General features: G+C 40.7%; 1 protein-coding gene across 1 annotated transcript in view; it reads right to left on the bottom strand.

Moving 5' to 3' along the window:
• THRB (thyroid hormone receptor beta) overlaps positions 1–25,388 on the bottom strand; it is a 67,489-nt gene extending 42,101 nt beyond the window's left edge. Inside the window, exons 1-2 of the mRNA XM_065397925.1 lie at positions 25,338–25,388; positions 17,992–18,055 (exon numbers count right to left, since the gene is read on the bottom strand). Coding sequence (XP_065253997.1) covers positions 17,992–18,055; positions 25,338–25,388 — 115 coding nt within the window. The remainder of the gene's footprint in view (positions 1–17,991; positions 18,056–25,337) is intronic.
• Positions 25,389–26,107: the final 719 nt, after the last annotated feature.

Genomic DNA, 26,107 nt, shown 5'->3' with positions numbered 1-26,107 from the left:
AAGAGAATTCTCTGAATACAAACCAATAATTGGATGTATATTAACTATGCAAGTGGGTAATAAAGCAGTTTTAAAACAATTATGAGAATCAGATTTTCAGATTTGACATGTTAAAAGTTCTGAAAGTTATCTCTATGTACTTTAGTAAATGGAATATTGCTATTATAGGACTCTTGAAAATGCGAGTCTGGTCAGAAAAGTGACTATTAAATACTGTTATATCATGTTTGTTCTTATTCCCATATATCTCATTCCCAAATATCACATTTACTCAATTTGTAATTCAAAGCAATCCTTTTCTAATTGCTATCAATGCATACTCAGCCTAGTATTTGGAAATCAAGCTGCATTCTTTCTGTTCTGTGTATCTCTATTTGTTATCCACAAAAGTATTCTGAAACCAGAACCTGGCTAACAACGTAGTGACTATGTCTGAGGTAGGAGAAACTAAAATAGAGTTTTCTCTTGTCTACCTTTTCTAGCTCTATAGTTCTCACCATAGTTCAAACTTGATTTTGTCAGTAACTACAGCACATTAGACCAAAAAGACACACAAAGAGCAGGTACAATGACAAGGCATCATTTGTATGATACATGCTATTCAGAAAATGTTAGACACAATTATTTAAGAATTGAAATATTAAAACACAAATATTTCAGCTTTTATATTCTGAACATGTTTAGACCTTGTAAGTTTCAATACTTGTTTAAATCTAAAGGAAAAGATGGGTTTGTTATGACCTCTACCTGTATGCACTTATTTGCAGCTATATGAAAATAAACACTTTCTAGGGACATTCTGAAGATTTTTGAGGCCCCACCATACAGGAAACGGTAGGGAACAATGTGTTGTAATGCAGTTTTCCACAATTCCTTGAATAATCTCAAAAAATACTACCTCTTAAATTAATTTCACTTTCCAGTGGTCTCCCTGTATGGCTAGTACTGTATATCCATGCTAATTACAGGGTCAAAAATTGGCAAGACTACACAAATATGCAGACCCACATACATATTTTTATATTTTGTTATTCATATTTCATGAAAAAGCCACTGCAACCCTGGCAACCCCACATGACATGAAAAAAATCAGTTACATAACTTAGTAGTTGATTTAAGGACTGGAACTGAGATTCATAAGCTAGACACTTGAACCTTTTCAGAGTAAATTTCTATGTCTTTTTCACCAACTTTATTTTTGACACAAAAGTCCATCTACCATGTTACTCTACCATATACCACTCGGCTCCGGTTTAGTTATGAAGTGCATTTAAAAATAAACAAGAAGGAAAAAGGTGGGCTACAGAGCCACCACAGTTGGAGAGACCAATGCATCCTGAGATGTTCTGAGAGAACACTTTTCAGTACCTCTGCATTACCAAGGAATTTTCAAAGAAGTCTTTACATTAAAAAAAAAAGATCAAAGATCTTTTTCTCTTTGTGTTTCTAAAGCATCCCAAGGACTTTTAGACTTGAATATTAACGTTTGTAGCCTTGCAAGCTTGTATATGTGCAATGTTGCTATAACAGCTGTGTGAGCAGAGCTTGTAATTCTTTGAAATTTGTCTGTGCAGTTTCGGATTTCATAACTCAGCATCAAATGGTCTTTTCTTGTCTCATTCTGATGTCCATGGTGGTTGCAGTTTATTTAGTGTTGTAAGGTTCCTCTTTACTCAACTAAGGCTCCTGAGATACCAGTGGTTCTCTCCTAATAGCTGTTGCATTCAGCTTTTTTCAACACTTCTTAGAATTCAGCAATCTCAAAGGAAATTAAAAAGAAAACAAAATTGGAGAGGTGTATTCCCAGATGAACTATATTAGTGAACAGGTTAGAGACTGGAAGCTAGAAGCAGTAACAGTGTGGAGGGCAGGCCACTGAGAATAGCTCAAGATGGAAGGTGAACCTATTCCCAAATTCTCCATAAAATAAAGCCTAACACACACAGAGTGTGATATAGCTGATTGGAAATATTGGGCCGAATACATCCTTACATAGTACAACTCCATTAACTTTAGTGAAGTTAGACCATGGATAAATTTGGACCACTGTGTGTAGAAAGACATGAAAGGGGGGAAATTGCTTGAAAAAATTGCATCTCAAAATCTCATTTCCAAAATAAAAGCTTTTGAAAAAAGGATTTGTTATAACTAATATCACAACAGGAAGCTTTCCATATAAGATAATGTACCATTTTCAAATTATTTCTATGCACGGTTCTTTGGTTGTTGAGATTACTCATACACAAAGATGTGACAGGGTGCAGCAACTTGCATGATCAGGAGTTTACCTTCTACAGTTAGCAGTTAACGGATAAGGCCAGACTGTGATACCCTCACTTATATTAAGTAGCATTTTACACTATGAGCAGTGCCACTGAAGTCAACGGGACTGTTGTGGAGTAAGCTATTATTCAGCATGGGCAAAGGCATCACATTCTGGCCCACAATGAGAGTCTGGTTTTGAAAACAACAAAAACCCGGAGCAATGTGCAAAAAGAACAATTATGATTCCATGACTGTGTGTGTGTTTGGTACCCAACTGGCCGTTTGCATGCCTAAATACCAAACTTGCATTCATCAATCACAGCACAGTAACTGTATGTAAAAATCAGCTGAGGAGCTGCACCCTTATTTTTGTGTATTGCTCCTGGGCTCTGACTGTTTGAAAATTTGCCTCGTTTGAACGTTCAGTTAGAAAGAAAGTAGAATTTTGCTGTTGCCGCTGGGCCAAATCCTGCAATGTTTACTGAGGCAAAACTCCTATTAACACTTCAGTGGAGGTTTTGTCCAAGCACAAGCTAATTCAAGGGTGCAGAACGTATTCTAGTGAGCAGCCATTACAGATGGGCTCTTGCTGTGTTGGGGAAAATATTTAATTTATGGATTAGTTAATTTAGTAATCATCTTTTAAAGTGCCTGATTGATAGGACTATCTTCTCTTATGAACTTGTTGGCATTTCTCATACTTTCAAATTTCTACAAAGGGAAAGAACCTACCACAGAGGGATCACTCATTTTGTCTTCTTTTCCCACGTTATTATGGTGTGGCCTTTTCCAATATTTCATTATGGTCTAGCTTGTTAAAATGTGGCTTCGTTTCACCATTACAGAACAATATTATTTATCTTATACCCTTTTCTTCAACACATTGTGCCTTAATTTGTCAGCAGCATTTCCTCCAATAAAGAGAACATTGTGAACTTCCTGCATTTATGTGAATTCTTATTCTGGGTTATGCCGAACAAATACCCCTTGATAAGGGAGGATAGCAAGGTTAGTTTTGTGCCAAGTTCCCCTGTTATAAGAAAAGAACCAGCATGCCCTTCCAGGTACTGTTAAAATGGCCATACTCCGGGCAGAAAGCATGAAGGCATCTTGGGAGGAACCATGAATAAAAAAAGTGGCCCTATTTCAAAGCAAACAGAGCCTAATAAGAGGGCCTAGAGCAGGTGTCCCAAACTTTTCAGGGTCACACCCTCCCTTACCCCTGTCCTCTCCCCACTCCCCGGAGCCAGGGCTGCAACTGGGGGCAGGTCTGGGGCCGGGACTGGGAATGGAGCACCAACCAGGGGCCGAGGCTGGGGGCAGGGCTGGGTGTGGAGCCGCAGCTGGGCTGCGGTCAGGAGCTGCGTCTTGGGGTGGGGCCAGAGCAAAGCCGGGAGCGGAGCGGGTCTGAGTGGTGCTCCCTCCCCGACTCCTGTGGGGACTGGCCCGGGCCTCTGCACCTCCCTGAATGTTCCTCCACGCTCCCCTAGGGGGTTGCGCCCCCCCAGTTTGGGGATCTCTGGCCTAGAGCTTTTTTTATGTATATAGGCGGAGGATTCATCTGGTCACTGCAGAGATGTTGTAACGGCATATACTGATAATGAGTAATTAATGCCACCTGAACAGTCAACAGTTCAAAGGATTTTCTCAGATTCCTATCCAGACTCTCTCCAAGGGTAAAATTTCCCTAAATAGGAAACAAAGTCTCAGCTAGGGAAGAGTCCATCAAATAAAACAGTTGCCTTCTCTATTGGAAGTCTATACAAGTCCAGCCTAAATGTATGTGCAATGAGAATTTGATGTCAGTGGGATGTAGGGGTAGGGCTATTGTCCACTCTTTTTTTTTATGCAATCAACAATCACTCTTCCCAATTATAGTTAGTGGGCCAGAAGGGTCAAAACAAAATCTTTGCCTGGTGTTTCCATAGATAGGGTGAATCTTCCATTATAATACGCTTGGCAGAATATAGTTTCGTCTTTGCACCTTCTTCCTAAGCTGCTCGAACTGGACTTGCAACAGAGGCGCAGACAAACCTTCTCACAGGGAGACTGTCACTGCCTAGGCCATCCTCCTCACACTCACCTACTTGGATGGGGTGTGGTCTGGGGACCACATTTTGGGAGGGAGTTAGCAGGGTTGTTAATAAACAGCCCACATGAGATACAGCCTGGGCTATAGGAGTGTCTCGAATTGTATTCCCAGCTTTGTGGTGCCCTGAGTGAGTCACTTCACATCTCTCTTCAGATTCCTCTGTAAAATGGGGATACTACTATTCACATACATATCTAAGAGGGGAATAGGGAGAATAAACTGGATGGAGCTGGAGTGTGCTTTCTCCATGGGCAGCTCTGCAAGCAGGGGTGGCTGCAAGGAGCTGTCCTTCCCTTTTGCCCTCGTGCAGGGACCAGGCACTACCACAGTCCCTATTCTTTTGCCCTCTATTGAAGGGGAGGAGTATTCCTTTGAAATAAGGAGCAGCTTCAAGATCTGTGTAGCCTGGGGAATCTGCAGAGCTTTCTTGGTGCTTTTTCCTGAACACAGCCCAAAGTAAACGGCATTACAAATATTTGCAAACAGGATCTGTGACTAAAGGTGAAGGTGGAAAAAACAAGGAAAGAGGGTAAACAGAAAAAATAAATATAAATCTAGGCGCTATACACAGAGTGTTATTTGAACCTCAATATACACAGGGCTATCAAAGCCCCAGTGACTACAGCCATCATTCACTTGTTTATTAACTTAAATAAACCTACTCACATTTTTTCCGTTTCTCTATTTCAATGTACTAATGGGTACTAATGGGTGTGCTAGTGGAGAAGAGGGCACAGCAATCTTCCACATTCTCCTTCCTCCTCCTTGGTGCATCTGGGCAGTAGGGAACCATAATATGGCTGCTACCAGTAAATGGGAGGGGCAGGGCTGCCATCAGCGCTTACTGACCCCAAGAGGTATTTCTGGGGGTGGGCTGACGGGGTGTGTCTATAGTCCTGATTCTGTGCACTGACAAGCAGGATGGTTTGAACAGCAGCTGCTGTTCAATGCACTCCTCACAGTGACCCTTAAAGCACTGAGCCAGATCCTACACCAGCTAAAGATCTAGCCCATTACACCGTATACAGGCATTTTATGATGATAATGATTATTATTATTGAACATCTATATTGTGGTAGCACCAGATGTTAACCAAATTGTGCTAGGAGCTTACTCCATCGATACCACATTAGTGGTACAAGTATTTTCTTCCCTCCTTTGCTCCCTCAGCACAAGGCCATAACTAAGCGGCGAGTAAATAGGTAGAACAGTAACGCGCTGAGAGGTCGTTGTTTATACTAATCCCTCAGTTACAACACAAATTAGTAAAAAGAGGTCAGTAAGATGCAGACTGATGTATATATATACACCCAATACTGAATTGCTATTTTTACTGTTACACAGCAATCTGCTGTCATTGAAAAAAATTATGTTAAACCTAAAAGGAGTTCAAAATCTACCACAGTTTCTGCTTGGACATGATCAATGTAGTCGCAGCAGACTAAATACATTAGTCTCTCACTTGCATCTAACTGACTTCCTTGGAAAACAAATGACTCAAAGCAGTGAATCTTTTACACAGCCTTGCCTCCTCTGATTTGCACATTTTATTATAAACTGGGCAGCAAGGGCTATGGTGTTTTTTTAAAAAACCACTAAAATATACAAGCATCTAAGGGCACAAAAGTGGGCTGGTATCAGAGAGATCAGCTAAGGCAAATGTAATCAGGATTATGACTAAGGGTTCACGGTAGGTTGATCAAGTAGGCTAGATTTGCACAGGCCCAATCCAGTATATCTGGATGATTTTTAAACAAGAAAGGCACAACTAAAGAACAAGGAAAATGAAAAAACAAAACAAATAAGCAAAACTAAACTAAAACCCAACTCATCTTATGTACTAATGTCTTGGGGCCGAAGGCTTTAATGTGTGTTATGCTCTAATTTGCTATGTGTGATAAAACTGTCTGTTCCAAGCAAGGTTGAAGTTTCTTTTCTTCCTGTGAGTTGCACGTCAGAGAACATTTTTTCTCTTCCACACTGCATCACGGTAATGTTTCCTTCCCCAAGAAATATGAAGAAATTTCCTACTTGGAGTTTCCTACTTGGAGTTCCTACTATCTGTTGTGTTTAATGTTTGCAAGGGGCAGAACTAGTACAGAAAGACCTGCTTGTTATGTATAAACACCAGCTCTGTCGCTTCATTGGCCAGAGGTACATATGGTTCTCCACATAACAAATGCAAGCAGATGTGTGTATATGTGAATTATAGCCTAAATTTCATACATATAAAAATGTCAAACTCAATACAGACAAAAATCTCTGATCTAGTGCTGGAACGACTATAGCCTGGTGCCACCGCCACGGGCCGTCTGGTATTTCAATAGAGAAGAATAAGAGCACGCCTACGCTGCAAAAAACCAACCAACCAAACAAAAAACATGGCAGTGAGTGTCAGAGCCCGGGTCAACTGACTCGGGTTTGTGAGGCTCCAACCATGTGGCTAAAAATAGCAGTGTAGGCATTCCTGCTTGGGCTGGAGCCTGGGCTCTGAAATCTGGTGGGTGGGGAGGGTCTAGCTAGATTTTGCAACTTTAACAACACTCTTTTAGCAGTTTTTGGGAGTGGATTTTCTTCAGGTTTAAAAAAAGAAAACTGAAAAAACAAAGAAATTCCATTGTGTGTAATGGTAATGAGCCCCCTAGTCCATGTGGGTTGAAAGCAGGGTCTGAACTCAGGACCATCAGATCCATGCCACAGTCCTCTATGACTTGAGTTGAAGGAGTAACTCTACTATCTGACAGCACCAGTATAATGTGTAAGTAGAGACCAAGTATGGGAAATTCTGGCTTGAATAAGTGAAGTTTGTCAAAGTTACAAGCAACTGAAAACAGAGTTATAATGAAAACTGTTAGCCTACCTTAACTACAGGGATCACTACTGCTCCACCTATAATATACAACAATTTTTAATACAGAATATAAAACAGAATTTTCACTGCTTACGTTTAATCTTATAGTGAACACAATGAAAGATAATGTCCTTGAGAAAGAATAGAATCCTTCACAAAGATCAGTGGCACAATGTTTCATAATTCACATCATACTCAACCTCAACGGCCTTTTTTTGTGGCTTACACTTAAAGGTAATTACATGACAGGAAAAACAGATTTCATTTTTGGAAGCAATGACTGTTGCAAATGGTGTTCATATTAATGTGTAACAAAAGCTAAAGATAAAGTCTACAGCTGGCATTGTGACCTATCCAAAAGTACAGCACATACTGTATTACCTTTATACCGGCTTGTTGTTGACAGATATCATAAAGCAACAAGCTCTTCCGTACGAACCCGGGCAGTTGCTTTTTTGACGGACTATATCAGTGCCAGCTACCATTTGCAGTGCAGATACACTGGGGATTAAGTTAGCTATGTATATCTCCTTAGGAACTTGGGCAGGATTACGCTCAAGTAAACAGAAGTTCCTAATTACTTACAGGGGAAAATGAATCAGAGGAAAATAATATCTAGAGTGATATGGTAGCCCATTTGCAAGTTAACCAGCAGCAACTGCCTCATGTACTGAAGCACAGGGTCTGATGCTCTCACTACTTGATGAATATGGGTGAAATCCTGGCCCCACTGAAGTCAATTGGAGTTCTTCTGCAATTGACCCAGGGCCCAGGATTTCACCCTAGATTTCAATGACTGAATATGTAGTCTTGTGACAGCTAATGAAAGAAAAAAATAGTAAAGGGAATATAAATGAAAAAATAGAGGTAAATGGGAAGGAGTGGCAAACTGTGATGATAAGCAATAAAACTGGAGAGTTGCCATAAAACAATCCAGGCACATAAAAGGTTAGTTTTAATGGATTCTTTCAGATTTCCATGAGGTAGATGAAATCCACATGAGGAGGAAGTTTAAAAAAAATAAATTAACCACACATCATATTAACACATTATTATTATATGTATTATTTATACTATGGCCAAAGGTATACTAGGTGCCTCTTTTAATTCTTGGTGACAGGTTGAAGGACCTTAGCAAAGTAAAAGGAGGAGGCAAAAGCATCATTTGCAGAAAACTACATCTGAACTTGATCAGCTGTGGTCTTAGAAATTTGTATGATACTTTACTGCAGCTGTGAGGGAAATGAAGTGATCCTTCTCCTTCTACGCCCCGGCATTCTGGCCATGAGTCATTCAATTAATTCAGATTGCCTTTGTCCAGTCTCAAACTGGAATAGCACTCACTTCAAGGAGCTGGCTTCTTTTCTAAAGCTTCTGAATTATTATTATACAATCTCTCTGATTCCACAAGTCAGCGTGGAAGTCAGGAATAATCAAATATGAAAGTAAAGAATATCTCACTTAGGCAAAATTTGGTCAAGACACTGGGGTTTACACGACTACTGTTTTGAAAAATGTCATAGGATCTTTGATGATCACAAAAAGTCAGGAGTTCAGTATGAGATCTCATCTGAAAGTAAACATTTCCAGCAGTACAACACTGAGTTACAGCGTGCTGGTTCCCTGGTTCATTACTGGCTGAAAGGGAAGCATGCTACCTACTGAAATGCCAATATCACTTCCTATAGTTGTAGGTTTTCCTTGAGGTCCTCCACTGAGGTTGTACTGATTTTAGTGCTGCTACACACTGGTAGGGGTACCACAGTGCAGGGGGGAAAACCTTAGCCTCCAGTTTTTAAGGTATATCATTTCAATTCAGTGGTTAGAATACCAGATGAACACAGATAACAAAATGATTAATGAACATTGCATACATTAATTATGTCCACTTTGAAGACACCTTTGTTCTTATAATTAGACTCTAGGACCAACACTTTCAATTCTGGAAGCCTACAGTTAGGTTTCTGTAGCTATATTTAGGCACCTAATAAGAGGCCTTACTTTATTTAGGATCTTAAATATGGTCTCAGTTTTTTGCTTTTGGCACACAGGTTTGAAAATTCTAGGCTACAATATTTATGTGTGTGCATGGGTGTTTGTATATAGAGAGAAAAATGCTGCCATTAAAAATAAACAAAACAAACAGATGACAAACCATCAATTATTTTACCAAAGCAAACAGTATGTGGGCGCTACATGGAACAGTAGTTGGTACATAACATCAACGACTTAAGAGGAATGGGCCATTTACATGGTGGCAAGCAGTGAACTATTTAGTAGTTTAAGAAAGCAAAGCAATAGAAGCATGTGAAAAAATCATGAATAGCTTTAAAAAGGCCAACAACAATTTTGCCAGTTGTAATTTTGGGTGGAGGAATTATATGTTATTACTTTGTTAGAGGCATGCTAGGGTTACAAATTATATATACAGTGTGCACATATATAGTGTATATTCTATGCTATCCATCTCCCTTGACTATCACTCTAATCCAAATGTTCTGCAGCAGGAAGAGAAATATTCATCCAACCTCTTCCAGAGTTTTAACCTCCATCCCCATTCAAGCCAGGGATGGGGAAACAATCATAGACATAGAAAGTGAAAAGCATTTAAACAGAATGAAAAACTTGATGCTGAAAGGCGTCACCGCAAAAGCCTGCAGATCCAACCTATAGGGATGTGAAAAAGTGTGGAAAGATTTCCACATGACTGCTAATACACTTCTACTATGAAAGTTTCCTTGGGAACAAGTAGAGAATGGCTTTTTGAGCATCTGGAAAGGACATGAAGCTCTGATTAGCCAGTCATTCACACAGGGAAGGTGCCTGTCTTCTCTTCAGAGGTCTGAAGCTGTTTCTGTTGCTATCATGATCTTATGAAAATGTATGGAGTTGCGGCCTGATTTCAAAGGAGGAAATTTGTAAGTGTTGAATCTCAGCTTTAAATCTGTGGAACAGACAGATTATGTGGCCAAGGTCCACTGAGGCCTTACAGATGCCAAAGTCTGGGGCCATGTGTACACAGCTAAGCTTTTTGTTCTTCAAGTGCTAATTTAAGATAACCTGGTTTAAGCCATTTTAGTTCTAAAATTAAAAAAAAAAAAAACCTAGTACCTTGAATGAAGCCCAGGGAAAAGCTTTTGCTCAGGAATTTGATTTTGAGCTGTGATCATGCATGGCAAGGATACCCAACTTCCGGCCCATGGGCCGTTCGCAGCCCACCACAGCATTTAATAAAGCCTGTGGCCTGCTTCAACACGATATACTAATGGCCAATTCATTAGCATTTTGTCATCATGTTTACACCATTTTAATTTACACATGGAAATATGTAGAATCTGTTTGGCCCACACAAGGTTGTGCGGTCTCCTGTGTACTAAGGTTGTGCACCACTGATGGATGGTATGTCTACACAGCAATTAAACAGCCATGTTTGACTGGTGTCAGCTGAGTTGGGCTCACTGGGCTCGAATTCTACTCATTAGCGTGAGTCAGCTGACACCCCCCGTAAAGGGCAACTGCTAAAACTAACAAGCCATGGCAAAGGTTTAAGGAACTGATGAAAGAAAATATAGATAATACTGAGAATGCTTGTCCAAATAGGCCAACAACAAACATCTTTGGCAAGAATGTGTGATCGGGATGTGAAGAGAGGCTTCTTTTACACCTCCAACTCTAAGAAGTTCCATTTAGAATTTTTAAAGGCCTTGTGAATGTGTTCACATTCTGCAAAGCCAGAAGCAGCCCATAGCATCCTCTCTTTATCAACACAGTAAAATAATAATAATTCCAAAACAAAAACGAGCTAGAATTAAGCGGGTAAATAAATAGCCATTAATTTACTACATTAATACAATTACCATTAGAATGCCCTACAGTAGTTATAAAAAATCCTAACTATTTGAGAATGAGGACAATTGTAGCTGATGCTCAACAATGAACCTTAACTTTGTTGCCGATTCCCTGCCCATTATATATTTACATGTCTACCAGCATTTCTACAGTGACTATCACTAATACACCTCTACCCCGATATAACGCTGTCCTCGGGAGCCAAAAAATCTTATCGCGTTACAGGTGAAACCGCGTTATATTGAACTTGCTTTGATCCGCTGGAGCGCGCAGCCCCGCCCACCCGGAGCGCTGCTTTACCCCGTTATATCCGAATTTGTGTTATATCGGGTCGCGTTATATCAGGGTAGAGGTGTATTATTAGCCAACTACCAGGGGTGAGATTGTATTATAATGGAACATTTTTTCAGTTATTGACTGCAAGTAAAAACATTACATTCTGAAGCTCTGTCAACTCTTTTCTCCCCATGATAAATAAATGTTCATTGTTTTGGTGAATGAGGTCTATAGAGTGAATCGGATATGATTAGATATGTTCTCTGTACCTGAAGGGTGGATTCTTTAACTCCCGTGTGGAGGATAAGTATGAAAGGAAGATCTAGTGGGGTTTCCAGCCAGTACAGGGAGATGCATAGTTTAGATTGTTTTTGCTAGCTCCTAGTGAAATAGGAGATAGGGGAAGGTGTTCTTTTAGATATTATCTGGAGATTAAGATGGAGCTCTCTTGACCATAGAATCATAGAATATCAGGGTTGGAAGGGACCTCAGGAGGTCATCTAGTCCAACCCCCTGCTCAAAGCAGGACCGATCCCCAACTAAATCATCCCAGCCAGGGCTTTGTCAAGCCTGTCAAGCTTACTAAAAACCTCTAAGGAAGGATATTCCACCACCTCCCTAGGTAACCCATTCCAGTGCTTCACCACCCTCCTAGTGAAAAAGATTTTCCTAATATCCAACCTAAACCTCCCCCACTGCAACTTGAGACCATTACTCCTTGTTCTGTCATCTGCTACCACTGAGAACAGTCTAGATCCATCCTCTTTGGAACCCCCTTTCAGGTAGTTGAAAGCAGCTATCAAATCCCCCCTCATTCTTCTCTTCTGCAGACTAAACAATCCCAGTTCCCTCAGTCTTTCCTCATAAATCATGTGCTCCAGCCCCCTAATCATTTTTGTTGCCCAGTATGAAGTTGGAATTGGGTAGGATCAAAACCTTAGTATATATATGGAGGTTATAAGTGAGATTCTGGTGTCTCTGGCCTGTAGTAGAAATAAATGATGGTCTGTGGTTGGGTCTATGAAAAATTTGTGGTGGGTGGATAGTAGTTTTGAGGTCCTTTTAAAATGGCTCTGTATTGGTTTCTGGTCTACTGGCTTAGGCTGGGAAAGAACACAGGGAAATAGATTGATTTAGTTTGTTTTTTTAGCCGTTTCAAAATTGTTTTTCATTTGAAATTAACAAACAACAATAATGTACTGCAATCACTTCAATTTATGGGGGCAGAGTGACAGATGTAACAGAGTGACAATGGCACAGCTGCAAATGGAATCCAGGACTCCTTACTCATAGTTCCATGCTCTAACCACAAGGCAATGTTTCAGGAAAACAAAGTTCCAAAAGAAAACAGCCTTTATTCCAAATGAAACTGACCAATCTAATTGTGGAGGAAGTGTCAGGCTGAACTATCCAACATTTTTGAAAATAAGAAAAGATTTTAGAAACTGACCCAAACATACTGATTTGCTTATTGAGAGCTTATGGAGAGAAGAAGAGAGCACCAAGATTCTAAAATAATGAACCATGCTTGAGAAAATGGCTAGCAGTCTTTACAGAGTTTAAAAAAAAAGAAAAAAGTAGAGGCATTTGCTTCCTCCATTCATTATTAAAATTGACCTAAATGTGATTTTATTTTTTTGAAGATGAAAGTGCCTTTTGTCTGGAAAAGGGAATGGTTGTTTACATGAGTTATGACAGCAATATTAAATAAAGCATTCAAATTGGGCACCTGCACAGATGTACAGAGATAAGCCCTTCTTGTTTTGTGAACATGGAAGTGTTTTAGTAGAAACTTGTTTTCTATAAAGCAAAAACAATCCCAACGCAGTGCTAAGAAATAGTATCTTTAAAGGTAAAAACACTGGATTTTAAAAAAAGCATCAGTTACACAAAAAGAATAAAAATTAACAATAAGCTACCATGTCGACCTGGTGCCACCTATTAAATATGTTATTTTTAACTGCACATTAGAAAATACACCTTCCCAAGTAAAAGGGCCTTTGTGGAGTGATTCACAGCTTCATGCAAAATCAGCCCACATTATAAATCTTGCTAACCTTTTGAAAATCCCCAATAGCTTACTACAAAGCTGCTGAATCCTGGACTAACCAAACCTTACATTAAAGTTTTTACTGTCCTTCTAAAAAGCCCATTAGTTAAAGGAAGTAATACTTCTCAGTTAGTGGCCTTTTTGTCATGGTCTGCTGGACAAGAACAGGGAGACAACTTGCTGTGCTACACAGTGATGTAGGTTAAATTAAGTTATCCTAAGAAGATCATTGAGGGAATTTATGAGAAATCACTTCTCAACTGATACTCGACAATCAATTGTTTTCCATCTGAATTATTGCAGAGTGCTACAGGTTAATGAGCATTACAGAGAAACAGACTACACAGAAAAGGTGACTGTTTTATCTGAACCTATTACTTTTCCCAGTTCTTTGAAATTACATAAACTAGTCTTGCAGCTACTCATTTGCAGAAAGATTTGTTTTCATAAAAGCTGATTATTTTCCTTCTCCAAATGAGTGACCTATTACAAGAAATATTGCATATTAAGGTCTGCTTTCTGAAAATATGCATTTATGACATTTAAATTCTATTTCCCAACGTCAGCACTTAATTATATTATAATTCCTATCTTGATTCAACTTAATGGTCATTCTCAAACAGAACTGTATTAATATCTGGGCGTTGAAGCCCAATTTCTGGATAAATTGTGAAAAGATATACACTCAGGGTGAAATCCTGGCCCCACTGAAGTTAATGGCAAAAAATCCTGATGACTTCAACAGGACTTAATATTTTACTTCAGTATATTGTAAAGCAGAAATTAATGTGAATTTACTGTACACTGCAGCTGTTATTTACTTGCTCACACTTTGGCCCAGACTTGATTCCTCAGTTCCCACTATAAGTGAAGTCAATGTGAGTTTTGCCTGAGGAAGGACTGCAAGACTGGTGTCTCAAGACTTGACCCTGCCTGCACCAATTGTGTCAATGGATATTTCACCACTGACTTCAATGGAAGCAGAATCAGACCATCAGTGAATATGTTACTGCTACTCAGGGGTGATGCTTCAAGCATCAGCTCTGCTAGAATATTTGAACAAAGGAAAGTTTTGTTATAGAGTGTGCTTCACATTCTTGCTTATTTATTGGAAACAACATCATCTCAAAGAGAGAGTACCAGTTCCAAGCCTATATTCTATTCTACATCTGTATTACAGTAGATAAAGTTATAGTTCTAGCTGAAAAGGCAGTTTCTGTATAAGCCCTTGTTTCCAAGGTACTTATATCTTTCTGCAAATATTACTCTTTGAGTTGACATTTCTCACTGCAGTTATGACATTTTTGAGAGGGGTTGGAGTGGGTAAATACTCACTTGGGCATTTTCTAGCTATCTGTGCATAAATAAAATAACCCTTTAAGACATTTCTGGTGCAATTCAAACATGGCTTCTTTAAAAACATCTAATTTGCTATGTAGTTAATCAGAACTGAGAATAAGTGCCTTTAACATGTTTAAAAGAATTTGCTTTTGAAATAGCAAAGTTATAATTATACATGCATGTATATTTATACTGTCCATGCATCATACATCATTTGTCATCATTTATTTAAGTATGTGCTATGATGCTGAAGGCAGCTATTTGAAGGTACCAGCATGCATGTATGTGAAACCACACTCAACTCTGAATCCTACCTGCAGTGTGTGAAACTACCCCTCTTCTTGAATTTCCCCTTTATTTGAATGTGTGATCATTATAATCTGTACTAAAAATGTATGTCTCTAAATGAGTGCATCACATAGACTGCAAAATTTGAGATTCACAACTGATAATGGTAGTAAAGATGTATAGACCAACACAATGCATGCCAGACCTGCCCCCTTCCCACAGCCAGAAATTACAAAATTTCATGCACTCTGTAGGACTACTTAGATTCCTGTGGCTATGTTCCAGGGCAAATTAAATGTATTATGAGTCTGCATTCTAATAAATGCACATTCACATTTGTGTAAGAATTTATTTTTTATTTTATTTTCACTTGGCTCTCACATAAAAACACTGCACTATAGTGCCATTTTCAATTTTGTATTTTGTACATTTACATACAAAGGAGTCCCATTTTCTGAAAAATCAGGCCCCATAAAGTGTGTCACCAAGCCAACTGCCTCCTGTCCTGAACATCCTCTCGTGGCCTGAGGTCAATCTCCAGACAGCCTGCCTCAGTTTCTCCCGTTCACTTATTAAATACACTCAGGCTTTATGTCCAATAATGCCCCTTCTCCTGGGGTCTAATTTATTGACATAGGACATAAAACAAAACTCAGTCCTGGCGCTTCTCTTTTCCCCCGGAGTCTGCTCTGTGCAGCATTTCCCTGCCATGGCAGGCCACTCTCAGCCGAACCTGGCTGAAGATTTTTTTTTTACTCCCATGGAGTCTGTTTTCCCTGCCCCTTAGCCTTCTTCAGCCCTCTGGTTCTGGCTTCCAGACCCAAACCTTCCCCGGTCAAGGGTCTCCTGCAAGGGCCTCCTGCTCAGGACAGCTCTTCTGCACTCTCTGCCATACCTTTCTTTGACTGTTTCTCCCTGAGCATCCTCCTCTTTCTGCAGCTTCCTGCTGCTCTTATAGTGGAATCACCTGATCCCTGCTCAGATGTGCCACCTGACTAACTAGGGTTGACTGCCTCAGGCCTTTAGCCCTTAAAGGGGCAAGCCACCTAAATTGGGCATCCAAAGATTGAGGCACACAAAATCATTTTGGAAAATTTGGCATCTCTCTTTATCTTTATGTCTAGCTAGAGATACAGCTAGAGAGTCAGATAGATATACACAGCACACACACACACACACAACATTCACTTCAAAATAATCACACTACTACAATGTTAAAGTTGAGATTTTAAATGCACCAGAATAAAATAATTCAAAAATAATGACTTGCACAGTAACTGTGACTTGGTTATTACACAGAGTGCCAAATCCTGTAATCCTTTCTCAGGCAAATCTCCCACTGATTTCAGTAAGGACTGGAATGTTTGACCAATATCTACTAAGTAATCAACAGTAATAAAAAAATGCAGCATACATGCAAGGGGGCGATATATAAAAAAGTGAGTAGATATACATTCAGTATAATACAAGATATAATTCGAGGTAATCTAACACATTTTGGGCAAGAGTTTGCTCTCAGTCACATGGGTGTAAATGAATGGTAGCTCCAAGAACTTTGGAGAGCAGAATCTAGACCTTTATTTTCATTTATTAAGGATGACCTCCCATCTGGCTTTAGACCTTTCTCTAGCAATGCTGTAGCCAAAGATTTGAAAAGTTTTATATTCTAAGCATGCTCCTTTCTCCACTCTCAATCATGCAGGGGGATTACAAGCTCTCTTAATAAGAAATGAAAAATTAAAATGGATTGGGATGAAAAACACTTTAAAGCAGCAGCTGCACTGACACGTTTATTTTAAAATCAGTTTCTTTCACCCAGCCATTTTTGCTTTACACATGTCTGTGGTGCTTACTCCTATTTATAAATGCTAAAGAGCAGGTTATACCAGTTAACCCCTTCTTTGCATCCAGGGCGGTTCAGTCATACTTCCCAAGGGGAAGCACAATGAGACATTTTGCTTTGGGGAGTCACAATGTCTCCAGGAGGTCCCAGTCCACAAGGCCAGAGTACTGGGTACTTTTGTGCCCTTTGTAGGTGCAGCTTTCTACCCTCTGCTGCACAGTGCATGCGAGGAGGGGCAAAACCATGACCTACCTCTCCTTGCCCCCTTTGGGGCACTGGGCATTCCCAAGGGAGTAGAGATGGAATGCCCCCTAAGCACCAGTGACTGGAATTCAGTCTGACCTGTTGTGACTTCCCCCAACCAGCTCAAAATTTGCATCCTGCATCTCACACGGGAGCTTTTAAAATACAACATGCACGTTTAGAAATGATAAAAAGCTATTGAAAAATACGGCACCACCCATAGCTTCTTTTTGAAAATGCGAATTTAAAAAAACCCCTAGAAATGTACAGTGAAAGTGAGAGATTCAACATCATTTCTGTATATTGCATCTTTGTAGACATCCCACTCTTGGATTACAGGTTTTTTTACAGCCATGATTCTAATGCTAAGTGAACATTCCCATATTTTATATCTAAAAGGTGGACAGGCTGGTTAAGGAGACTTGAAATGAAGTCCAGAGCCTTTTGCCTTGAGATCCTTGGCCTCAATTCAGCTCAGGTTAGTAGTAAAGAAAGCCATTTTTACAGGATGATTGCTTGATGGTCTGAGTTTATTTCAGTCCAGTCCTTAGAGGACATGTCCTCAACTGAGAAACCACCGTGACACCCGACACAGTTGGTAGCAATTGCCACTGTGTTGGCAGTTTCAGCAGAGGAGTCCAGGAAGGAATGGTCACGGAGAATGAACTACTCCCTCCCTCCCTGGAGCAGGCCCCTCCAGCAGGGGAGTTGAGGCACATCAGCAGGGTGATGTGGGGGAATCTTGCTACCCGACTTATACCTGTTCTGGCGGTACAAGGAGGACTTCTGTCTCCAGGACCAATTCATTTCAGAACCTTTGAAAAGCACTCAATAAAATATTATATATTATTTTATTTGACACTGTGTAGAGACTTTGTAGAAAATATGGGTACCTGACATACTGCTGGGAGTTATGGATAAGTAATCATTCTCATTCTTCTTTTTCACCAATATCACCTGCCAAGAGGAGAAAAAAATATATATGTGATACATCCACAAATGTAAAATAGTTGGGCTAACAGTATGTAAACAGGATAAGACATTTTTGGTACTGGATGCTACAGTCCATGTCTGCTGGCATTTCACATTGCACTGAAGCTGAGGTGCCTTGCACCACTGCAGAGGGCAAAAAGTGTGAGCTACTGCCTGAAACCTGGCAGAATTGTGGAAGACCAGGTCTCCAAACGCATAGTCAGAGAGCATGTGCATGGGAGAGAAGAATGCTCCCACTCACACCATGGAACTACCAGCCAGGGGACTCCTTCCTCTAGATTTTATGTAGAAGGCAGGACCGGCTCCAGGGTTTTTGCCGCCCCCCCTTCCCCCCCAAAAAGCCACGATTGCGATCGGCGGCACTCCGGCGGCAGCTCCACTGCACCGCTTTCTTCTTCGGCGGGAATTCGGCGGCAGCTGCTTCCCTCCGAGAGGGACCCGCCGCCGAATTGCCGCCGAACAGCCCGACGTGCTGCCCCTTCCCCTTGGCCGCCCCAAGCACCTGCTTGCTGGGCTGGTGCCTGGAGCCGGCCCTGGTAGAAGGTTCCACTAGGCCCTCATTAATATTAATGCAAAGATGCCTTTAGAACTTCATAATATCTTGCAAGGGCCATGTAAGTTACTTGTGTTTTCCTCCCACTATTCAACGAAAGCTTTTCGGACATGTATTCTTATTTTCTTTAGATTTATTTGGGTTCTAGGGACACTTCCGCCCCCTCTTGAGAGATAATGGGCCTGATCTCCAGCTAAGGTTTTGCCCATAAACTTTATAGTGAAGTTGTTAGCATTATTTCACAATAACCAATACATCCATTACTTAGTTGTTGTGTGGCGTCTTTCTTATAGACAAGTACTACAAAACATAATATTTCCTTCAGTAATTAAATCAAATAACTTAATTGTAAAAGAAATGCAAGCTTTAGATATTGTAAGCAAGAAGATGCTCTATGGATAGTGTGATTACTTAACTGAAAATTCCTTTAAAAATTAAACCAGAGGATACATTGTTAAAATAAATACGCCTGTTTCCTATATTCTTTACCACACCAGTTGCAGTATGGGAAAGTAAATGTTTGGGGTAAATGTGGGCTCCTAACCCACAAAAAGTCAGAGTAATCATTCAGGCTTTGAACATGGAACTCCATGGGGACTTGGAGGAACAGAATGGACCACCACCAAAACCGTGGCATAACGTCTCACTGTCTTTATTTCAACCTAGAAGCTGGAACACCAGCTGCACACCCTCTGCACCATCTATGTGGAAGGGCCCTGGGTCTCTAGTAGCCCTTCTGTGTTGGCCTACACGGGCCTGGCATGGAACCCCCTCTGCAGGGTGCAGAGGGCACAAAGACCCCACTGCACGTCTGCTCCACCTGTGACCCCTCATACAGGGCTATCATGGGTGCAAGGCAGTGCTATAAATTCATGTGATGTCATGCCAGCAAATATTGAAAATCAGCCAATCATATTTTGAAGACCCATGTCAGAGTCCCCAAATAAAGTCAGTCTGATGTGTTTTTTAAGGTAAAACAAGAAAAACGTTTTTCCATTTATCAGGTCTGCCTGTCCACATTACCTGTTCTTGATTAATTACGTGGCTGGAACCCCTTACTATAATTTGGCTGGTATCATGTTATCCTCTAGCTCCCTCTAGTGCACCATTGATACCAACCATGAACAGGATGTCATACCCAGCTGTGAGTTATGAAACGGAGCCAGTCAGAGCCACTAAAGTGACAGGGGAAGTGTGCTCCAGCAATGAAGAAAGTACAACAGTACTAATGTGTTAAACGAGTGACACGCCGGGGGTAGAAAGCTAGCAAGAAACAGTCAGTAGTGTGAGAAAAAGGAGACGGGAGCCAAAAAAGGTTTAGCAGAGACGCATGCAGAAGTGCATACATAAGCAGATGAAAGAAGCTCTCCTTGGGAACCTGGGCAGGGTACAGATCTGAATTTAGAGCCACACATGATATAAAATAAGAAACAGCTGCATTTAATCTTTTGAGTCTCCTTGAGCTTCACTCTCATGATTTATGCCACTGGCACAAACCCCTAATGAAATTATAGCCCTATAATTCACTGTTATTTATTCTCTCTTGACATGATTAGAAACCTACTAGTCCAATGTTAGGATTTTTTGATGTGAGTTTAGCCCTCATAATGTAATGTATTGGTATATTGTTTTCATTGTAACTTGTTCTTAATTTGTTTTAATCATTTTTGATCCATTTAGCCTGACATGTTTGATAAACCTTAACAATAAATTGTTATTCCAAAGTTTGGAATTGCTACACCAAGTTCCCAACGTATTTAAAGGATCTCAACTTTTATGGTAATTATAACAGCAAGTAAGAAAATAAAACCTGCTGGATGAAGGTTTTATGGGACAAAAGTTAAAATAATCAGCCTCCTTGCATGTTCCGATGTATTTGTGTCTCCTCTTTCCCTCCCTACTGGCTGCCTGAAAGCAAATCTGGACTCTTCTTAGAAATAACAGTATGTCCTTTAATCTTTAGGTGCAAAACAGATATTCTGTTTCACTTTTGCCATGTACAAACAAGTATAAACAGAGGCTACAAAGAAAACTTTATTCTCTTTCTACTGACATCTTGTGGAACTCTGAGGTATTTTATACTCTGCCAAACAACAAATTAAATAAGAAACTAGTACACATAGATCAGGTCTGTTCCTACTCTCATTAAAGTCAGGATCAGACCCCTTCCAACATGCCAGTGAAACTAGTGAATCTTACCAATAAACCATTTGCCTGAATGTAATTGTGGTTAGGTGACAATCTGACAGTACTCTTAAAAACAAATCATCATGTTTTGGAAATAAAGCTTGTCCCTCCTGTAAATAATTAGTTACTAGTCTTAAAATTATTGTCTACATGCCAATTTAAGAAAGAAATAAAGAAAAGTAAAAGCTTTTTCAGCCAATTATGTTTTAAGGGCCAACACGCCGCAATGGGAGTTTTGCCATTTTCCTCAATGAGACCAACCTAACTTTTTAGTGTAGACCTGGCCTGAGTCAACTGGAATACAGTATTGAAATGTCCTAGGCCTAGAATGAAAAGAGTTCTGATACCCAAGTGCTCACACCTCAGTCCTTTGTTCCCAGTCCCAGTCAAGCTGCTTCCATATTTCCTTTCCCTTGGCTGCCAGTTATTAAAAGTTAATGTCCAGTCACTTGTCTTCCATTGTATCTCCAGTGCAACCCTATTCATATGTAGACAACTCTTGGTAGTTCATTCATACCAACTCAGAGCCACCTGACTCTTACCCATTCCCCATCCCAAGAAAAAAATTAGTCCCTTCATAACCAGTGGGTAACATTAGAAAACAAGAGGGAAAACTGAGCTACACATATTTTTTTTTGTTAAAATAATACCCAAATGCCCCACATTCTTCAGTTTTCTCTGGATCTAGTATTGTAATCTGTTTGAGGAGTGAGTGGTGTCTAAATTAGCTACAGAACTTTCCTCCTTGGAGGCTGGTTAAGTGTGGAGGATGTTAGAGAAAAACTGGTTCTCATTCAAAATCAGTTACTGATCTAAAAAGGTTGTAAAAGGGTACAAATAGCATCCAGGCGGGAGATTTATGGGGCAAATCCCTTCTCCACAACAGGCCAGTAATGTATGGGATTCATACATTATGAACATTGGTGCCTAACTTTCCCTTTCTGCACTCCATAAATGATACAACTTTTACATGAGAGAGAAAAGGTGGATGATGTAATATCTTATGGTCTGGGAAAGATAATTAGGTGGGTCACAGCTAGTTACAAGGCAGAACAGATTGTATTTAGCTCTGACACTCTGTTTACCTGTCCCAGACCTGAAGAGGAGCTCTGTGGAGCTCAAAAGCTTGTCTCTTTAACCAGCAGAAATTGCTCTAATAAAAGATATCACCTCACCCACCTCTTCTTTCTCATATCCTAGAACCAACACAAATGCAAACAACTTTTAGGTTTTCACTCTTAATGTTACCACCCAGGAAGCAATCTCTAGCAATCTAAACTTTTGTGCCTTTAGCAATCTGTCTAGTGTTTTTGCAAGAGGGCTAGCCACAGTCTCACTCTCTCCTTACAGTCCAATCTTTCCATTCATGAAGGATTTCCCTAGGCTACTATCTTGAGATAAGCCCCATCCCAAAGCATTAGTTGCAGATATATGGCAGTTAAGGTTACAAAAGATTTCTCCTGTCCTTTCAATGCAGATATTCTGAACCTTTTCCCCAGCCTCCAGATTTGCAGCCACATGCTGTGTGTATGATTCAGTGTCAGGAAAGGAAGATTCAGGGTTTGTCTTCACTTGACGTAGCGCACCTGGTGAAGACACAATATGTCAACGGGAGAGCACTCTCCTGTCAACGTAATTACTCCACCTCAACGAGAGGCAGAAGCTATGTCTGCATAGTGAAGACAGCGCTTTTTGGCTTTGTCTACATTGGCAATTGAAAGACAAAACTTTTGTCATTCAGAGGTGTTAACTCTTACCCCTCCCTCCCCCTGAAAGACAAAAGTTTTGCCGACGATAAGCGCTGGTGTGAACAGCACTTTGCCGGCAGGAGTGCTTTCCTACCAACAAAGCTAACGCCGCTTGTTGAGGGACAAACAGCAGACGACAAACAGCAGCTGCTGACAAACAGTAGCTACACTGTGCACCTTTTAGCGGCGTAGTGTAGACAAAGCCTAAGTCAATGTAATTTATGTTACTTAGGGGCGTGGCTTTTTCACACCCATGAGCAACGTAAGTTGCATCAATTTAAGCAGTAGTGTAGACAAGCCCTCAGATTTGTCCAAACACAGAAGAAACATTAGAAATGGCTACATACTGTGCCTTTCCCCATATCATATCTCAGGACTCCTAGTCTCCACTGGCTAGAGAAGGGCATATTTGGAATTCATTCAGAAACCTGGGTTTCTAGTTTAGTAACACATCAGTCTGTTTGACTGACAAGCCATGTGCCAGTTATTGTTCTTACTCTTTTTCATCATCACAAAAGTGATTAACCAATTAACTTTAACCAGTTTGGTTAAACACATACCCCACCAAACTCCTCCTCTCTCATACAAACTCACTGGATTAAACAACAAACCTGAGAGAGATTGAATGGCTCAAAAGATTAGGAATGGGGTACTGAGGCCTTTCACCTCTATATCACTGTTTCAGATCTAAGCAGTGGCTGATAGTCTTTAGCATCTAATGGCTGTTTTGGTGAGGTATGCCAAATGATTTTGCGGTTTGAGTTCAGTCCCCTGTGGACAAATGTTCGCATCACAAAAGAAAGTCTTACTGGCAAATGTCAGCAAAGATGCCAAGGACTGAATGGGCATGAAGAGAAATGACTGACTGACTTTTTACCTGGTCCCTTTCCAGAAAAGAGCTGTTAGGCAACATGGAGGAGCCAGCACAGTGGTCTACACTACCACTTAAATCGATATAATTTATGTCGCTCGGGGGTGTGAAAAAAATCACCCCCCCCAAGTGATGCAAGTTACAGCGACCTAAGAGCTGTCCACACCAGCGCTATGTTGTGGGAGATACTCTCCCGCTGATATAGCTACCGCCTCTCGCGGAGGTGGAGTAATTACGCTGACGGGAGAGAGCTGTCCCATCGGCACAGAGCATCTTCACCAGACGCGCTAGTTCGGCGCAGCTGCGTCGGGGCAGCTCTGCCAATGTAGAGCTTCTAGTGTAGACTAGTCCTCAATCTCCAGTACTGTACTGTCAATCTAGAATCTGCCAGAAAGCACTAACAATTCTGTTAAAAGCATTAGGCCAGTCTCTCTTTCATAATGTAGCTAGTCTCCCGAACCTTCTAATTTTTAAAGCCTATCACAGTCTAGTGTGATGAAGTCAAGGCACTGAACATGTTCTAAAGTCTATAATTACATTGCCAGCAGTAAATAATATACTTTCAGCGCACACTTGTAGATAGACTTGCCAGGTAACAAAATGGCTTCCATTAATGTACTGCCAACATTTCTTGTGTATGTTGAATCAAAAGTGACCTTGATATCTTCATATGACTCAACATATGACTTTATAACATGATTGACAACAGAAATGCCCATGCACTTCCCCAGGGCTAAGCTGAATGTACATCACATGGGAGCTAATAAAATTAGGCGCTGAGTCTTGGAAGGTTCTATATATATTTAAATACCACTGATTTGAGGTCACTCAGCAGCACTTCCCAGTCCCAAGAGGTGTGCAGCAAATTAGATTATTCTGCCCTTTAAGAAAAAATTGGGAGACTTGTCCATTCATCTTCAGCTAGAAGAAAAGGTGGTTCTGACTCTGCCACTCGGTTGCTGTGTGACCTTAGGAAAGTTACTTAGCCCCTCTGTTCCTCAGTTAGCCCATCTGATAAATGGGTATAATAATATATACCTCCATCAGAGAGGTGTTATGATGCTTAAATAAGTAGCATTGGCCTGGATTGTCTCCAGATCTGATTCTTCCCATGTCAAATGGTGGGCTAGCAGGCTCCACAACACCATCCCTCCCTCTTCCATATCCCACCAGAGAGTATTCTGTGAGTCTGGAGTCCGCAACAGGGGAGAATGTGAAGGAAAGCAATGGGTGGGTTAAGGATGGTGCAGCGCAGCGCTCCACTTCTGTCCTAGGTTAGGATGGCTTCTCCTGAGCCTGGCTGCCCAGTGGCTCTGCTCACTCCCATCACCCATGCCGCACTCAAATGGTGTGGGCTAAATTTGAGTGATGAGTGGCCTTGCAACTGGGTACACAGGGTCACAGTGCCACTCAGGTTTGGCCCAGCTGCCTGTCCACCATCAACCCGTGTGCCAAGTTGCAATGCCAGCCACAGAAATTTTGCCTAGCTGCCCCTGCAATCCTCCCCATCATGATGGAAGAGCAGCCAGGCCAAATCTGAGTGGCGTTGGGACATCTGAGTGCCCAGTTGCAATGCCACTCAAATTTGGCACATCCAATATCACTGACCATATTTAAATCAAGATTGGATGTTGTTCTGAAAGATCTGCTATAGGAATTATTTTGGGGAAGTTCTATGGCCTGTGTTACACAGGAGGTCAGTCTTCTGACTTCCTTCTGGCATTGGAATCTCTACATCTTCTGTCTTGGAGAGGATGATCTGGTCTATTTCTACAGTTTTCATAAGAACATAAGAATGGCCATATTGGGTCAGGCCAATGGTCCATCTAGCCCAGTATCCTGTCTTCTGGCAATACATGGGTGAATCACAGTATTGTGGAGTCTGACCTTTGATTTTTGAAGGCTTGCGGCTGGCAATACTGCTTCTATCTCAGTCATTTCCAGAACGTCTGGCTGTGATCACATAAACACAGGATTATTTCTTGAATGCAGCGTCAGTCAGAATTGGAAACTGAGCTATGAGGTAGAATGTCCTTATTAAAACATAAATATCCTAAGCAACAGCAAAGGGAACACTCAAAGGTAGTAGCTGAGTAGATTTTTTTTGTTTAAATGTTTTTAGATTCATATGATCAGAAGGGGCCATCAGAATCCTCTAATCTGACCCGCAAAACAAAGGCCACAGCATTTTATGCAGTGATTCCTGCATAGAGCCCAATGTTCTCCCTTTCAACTTTGTTCTAATGTAAAAGTCCCTTCTAAAATGCAGTTCTTATGGTTTTGTAATTGGGAACTAGGGAAGTGAAGGGGAAAATGCCAGTTAATTTTGATCAGGTGTTCCAGGCTATGAGCCCTAACATTTTGTTTTGGCACAAGATGTGGCACTTTTATTTTTCTTGGGGGCTAGCTTGGCTTTGTGGTGAAGGATTTACTTGATGTATCATCTGAACATTTTGTTCTGTAAACTTTCTCCACAAAAGCTACTTTCATTTTACCCTCCACTTTCTCTGAGAAAGTCTGAACTGGAGAGTCCAATTGCAATTTATGAAAAACAGTCAGTAGTGCATGGATAATGCTTATTATTAATCGAATATCCTTGAAATATATTTTTAATAGTAAACCAAAGTCAACATTTTTGGGGCTATGTTATATGCGAG

The sequence above is a fragment of the Emys orbicularis genome, chromosome 2, assembly GCF_028017835.1.
Source record: "Emys orbicularis isolate rEmyOrb1 chromosome 2, rEmyOrb1.hap1, whole genome shotgun sequence".
NCBI lineage: Eukaryota > Metazoa > Chordata > Testudines > Emydidae > Emys > Emys orbicularis.
Note: the sequence above shows the minus strand (reverse complement) of the source record. Positions and strands in the feature narration are given on the sequence as shown.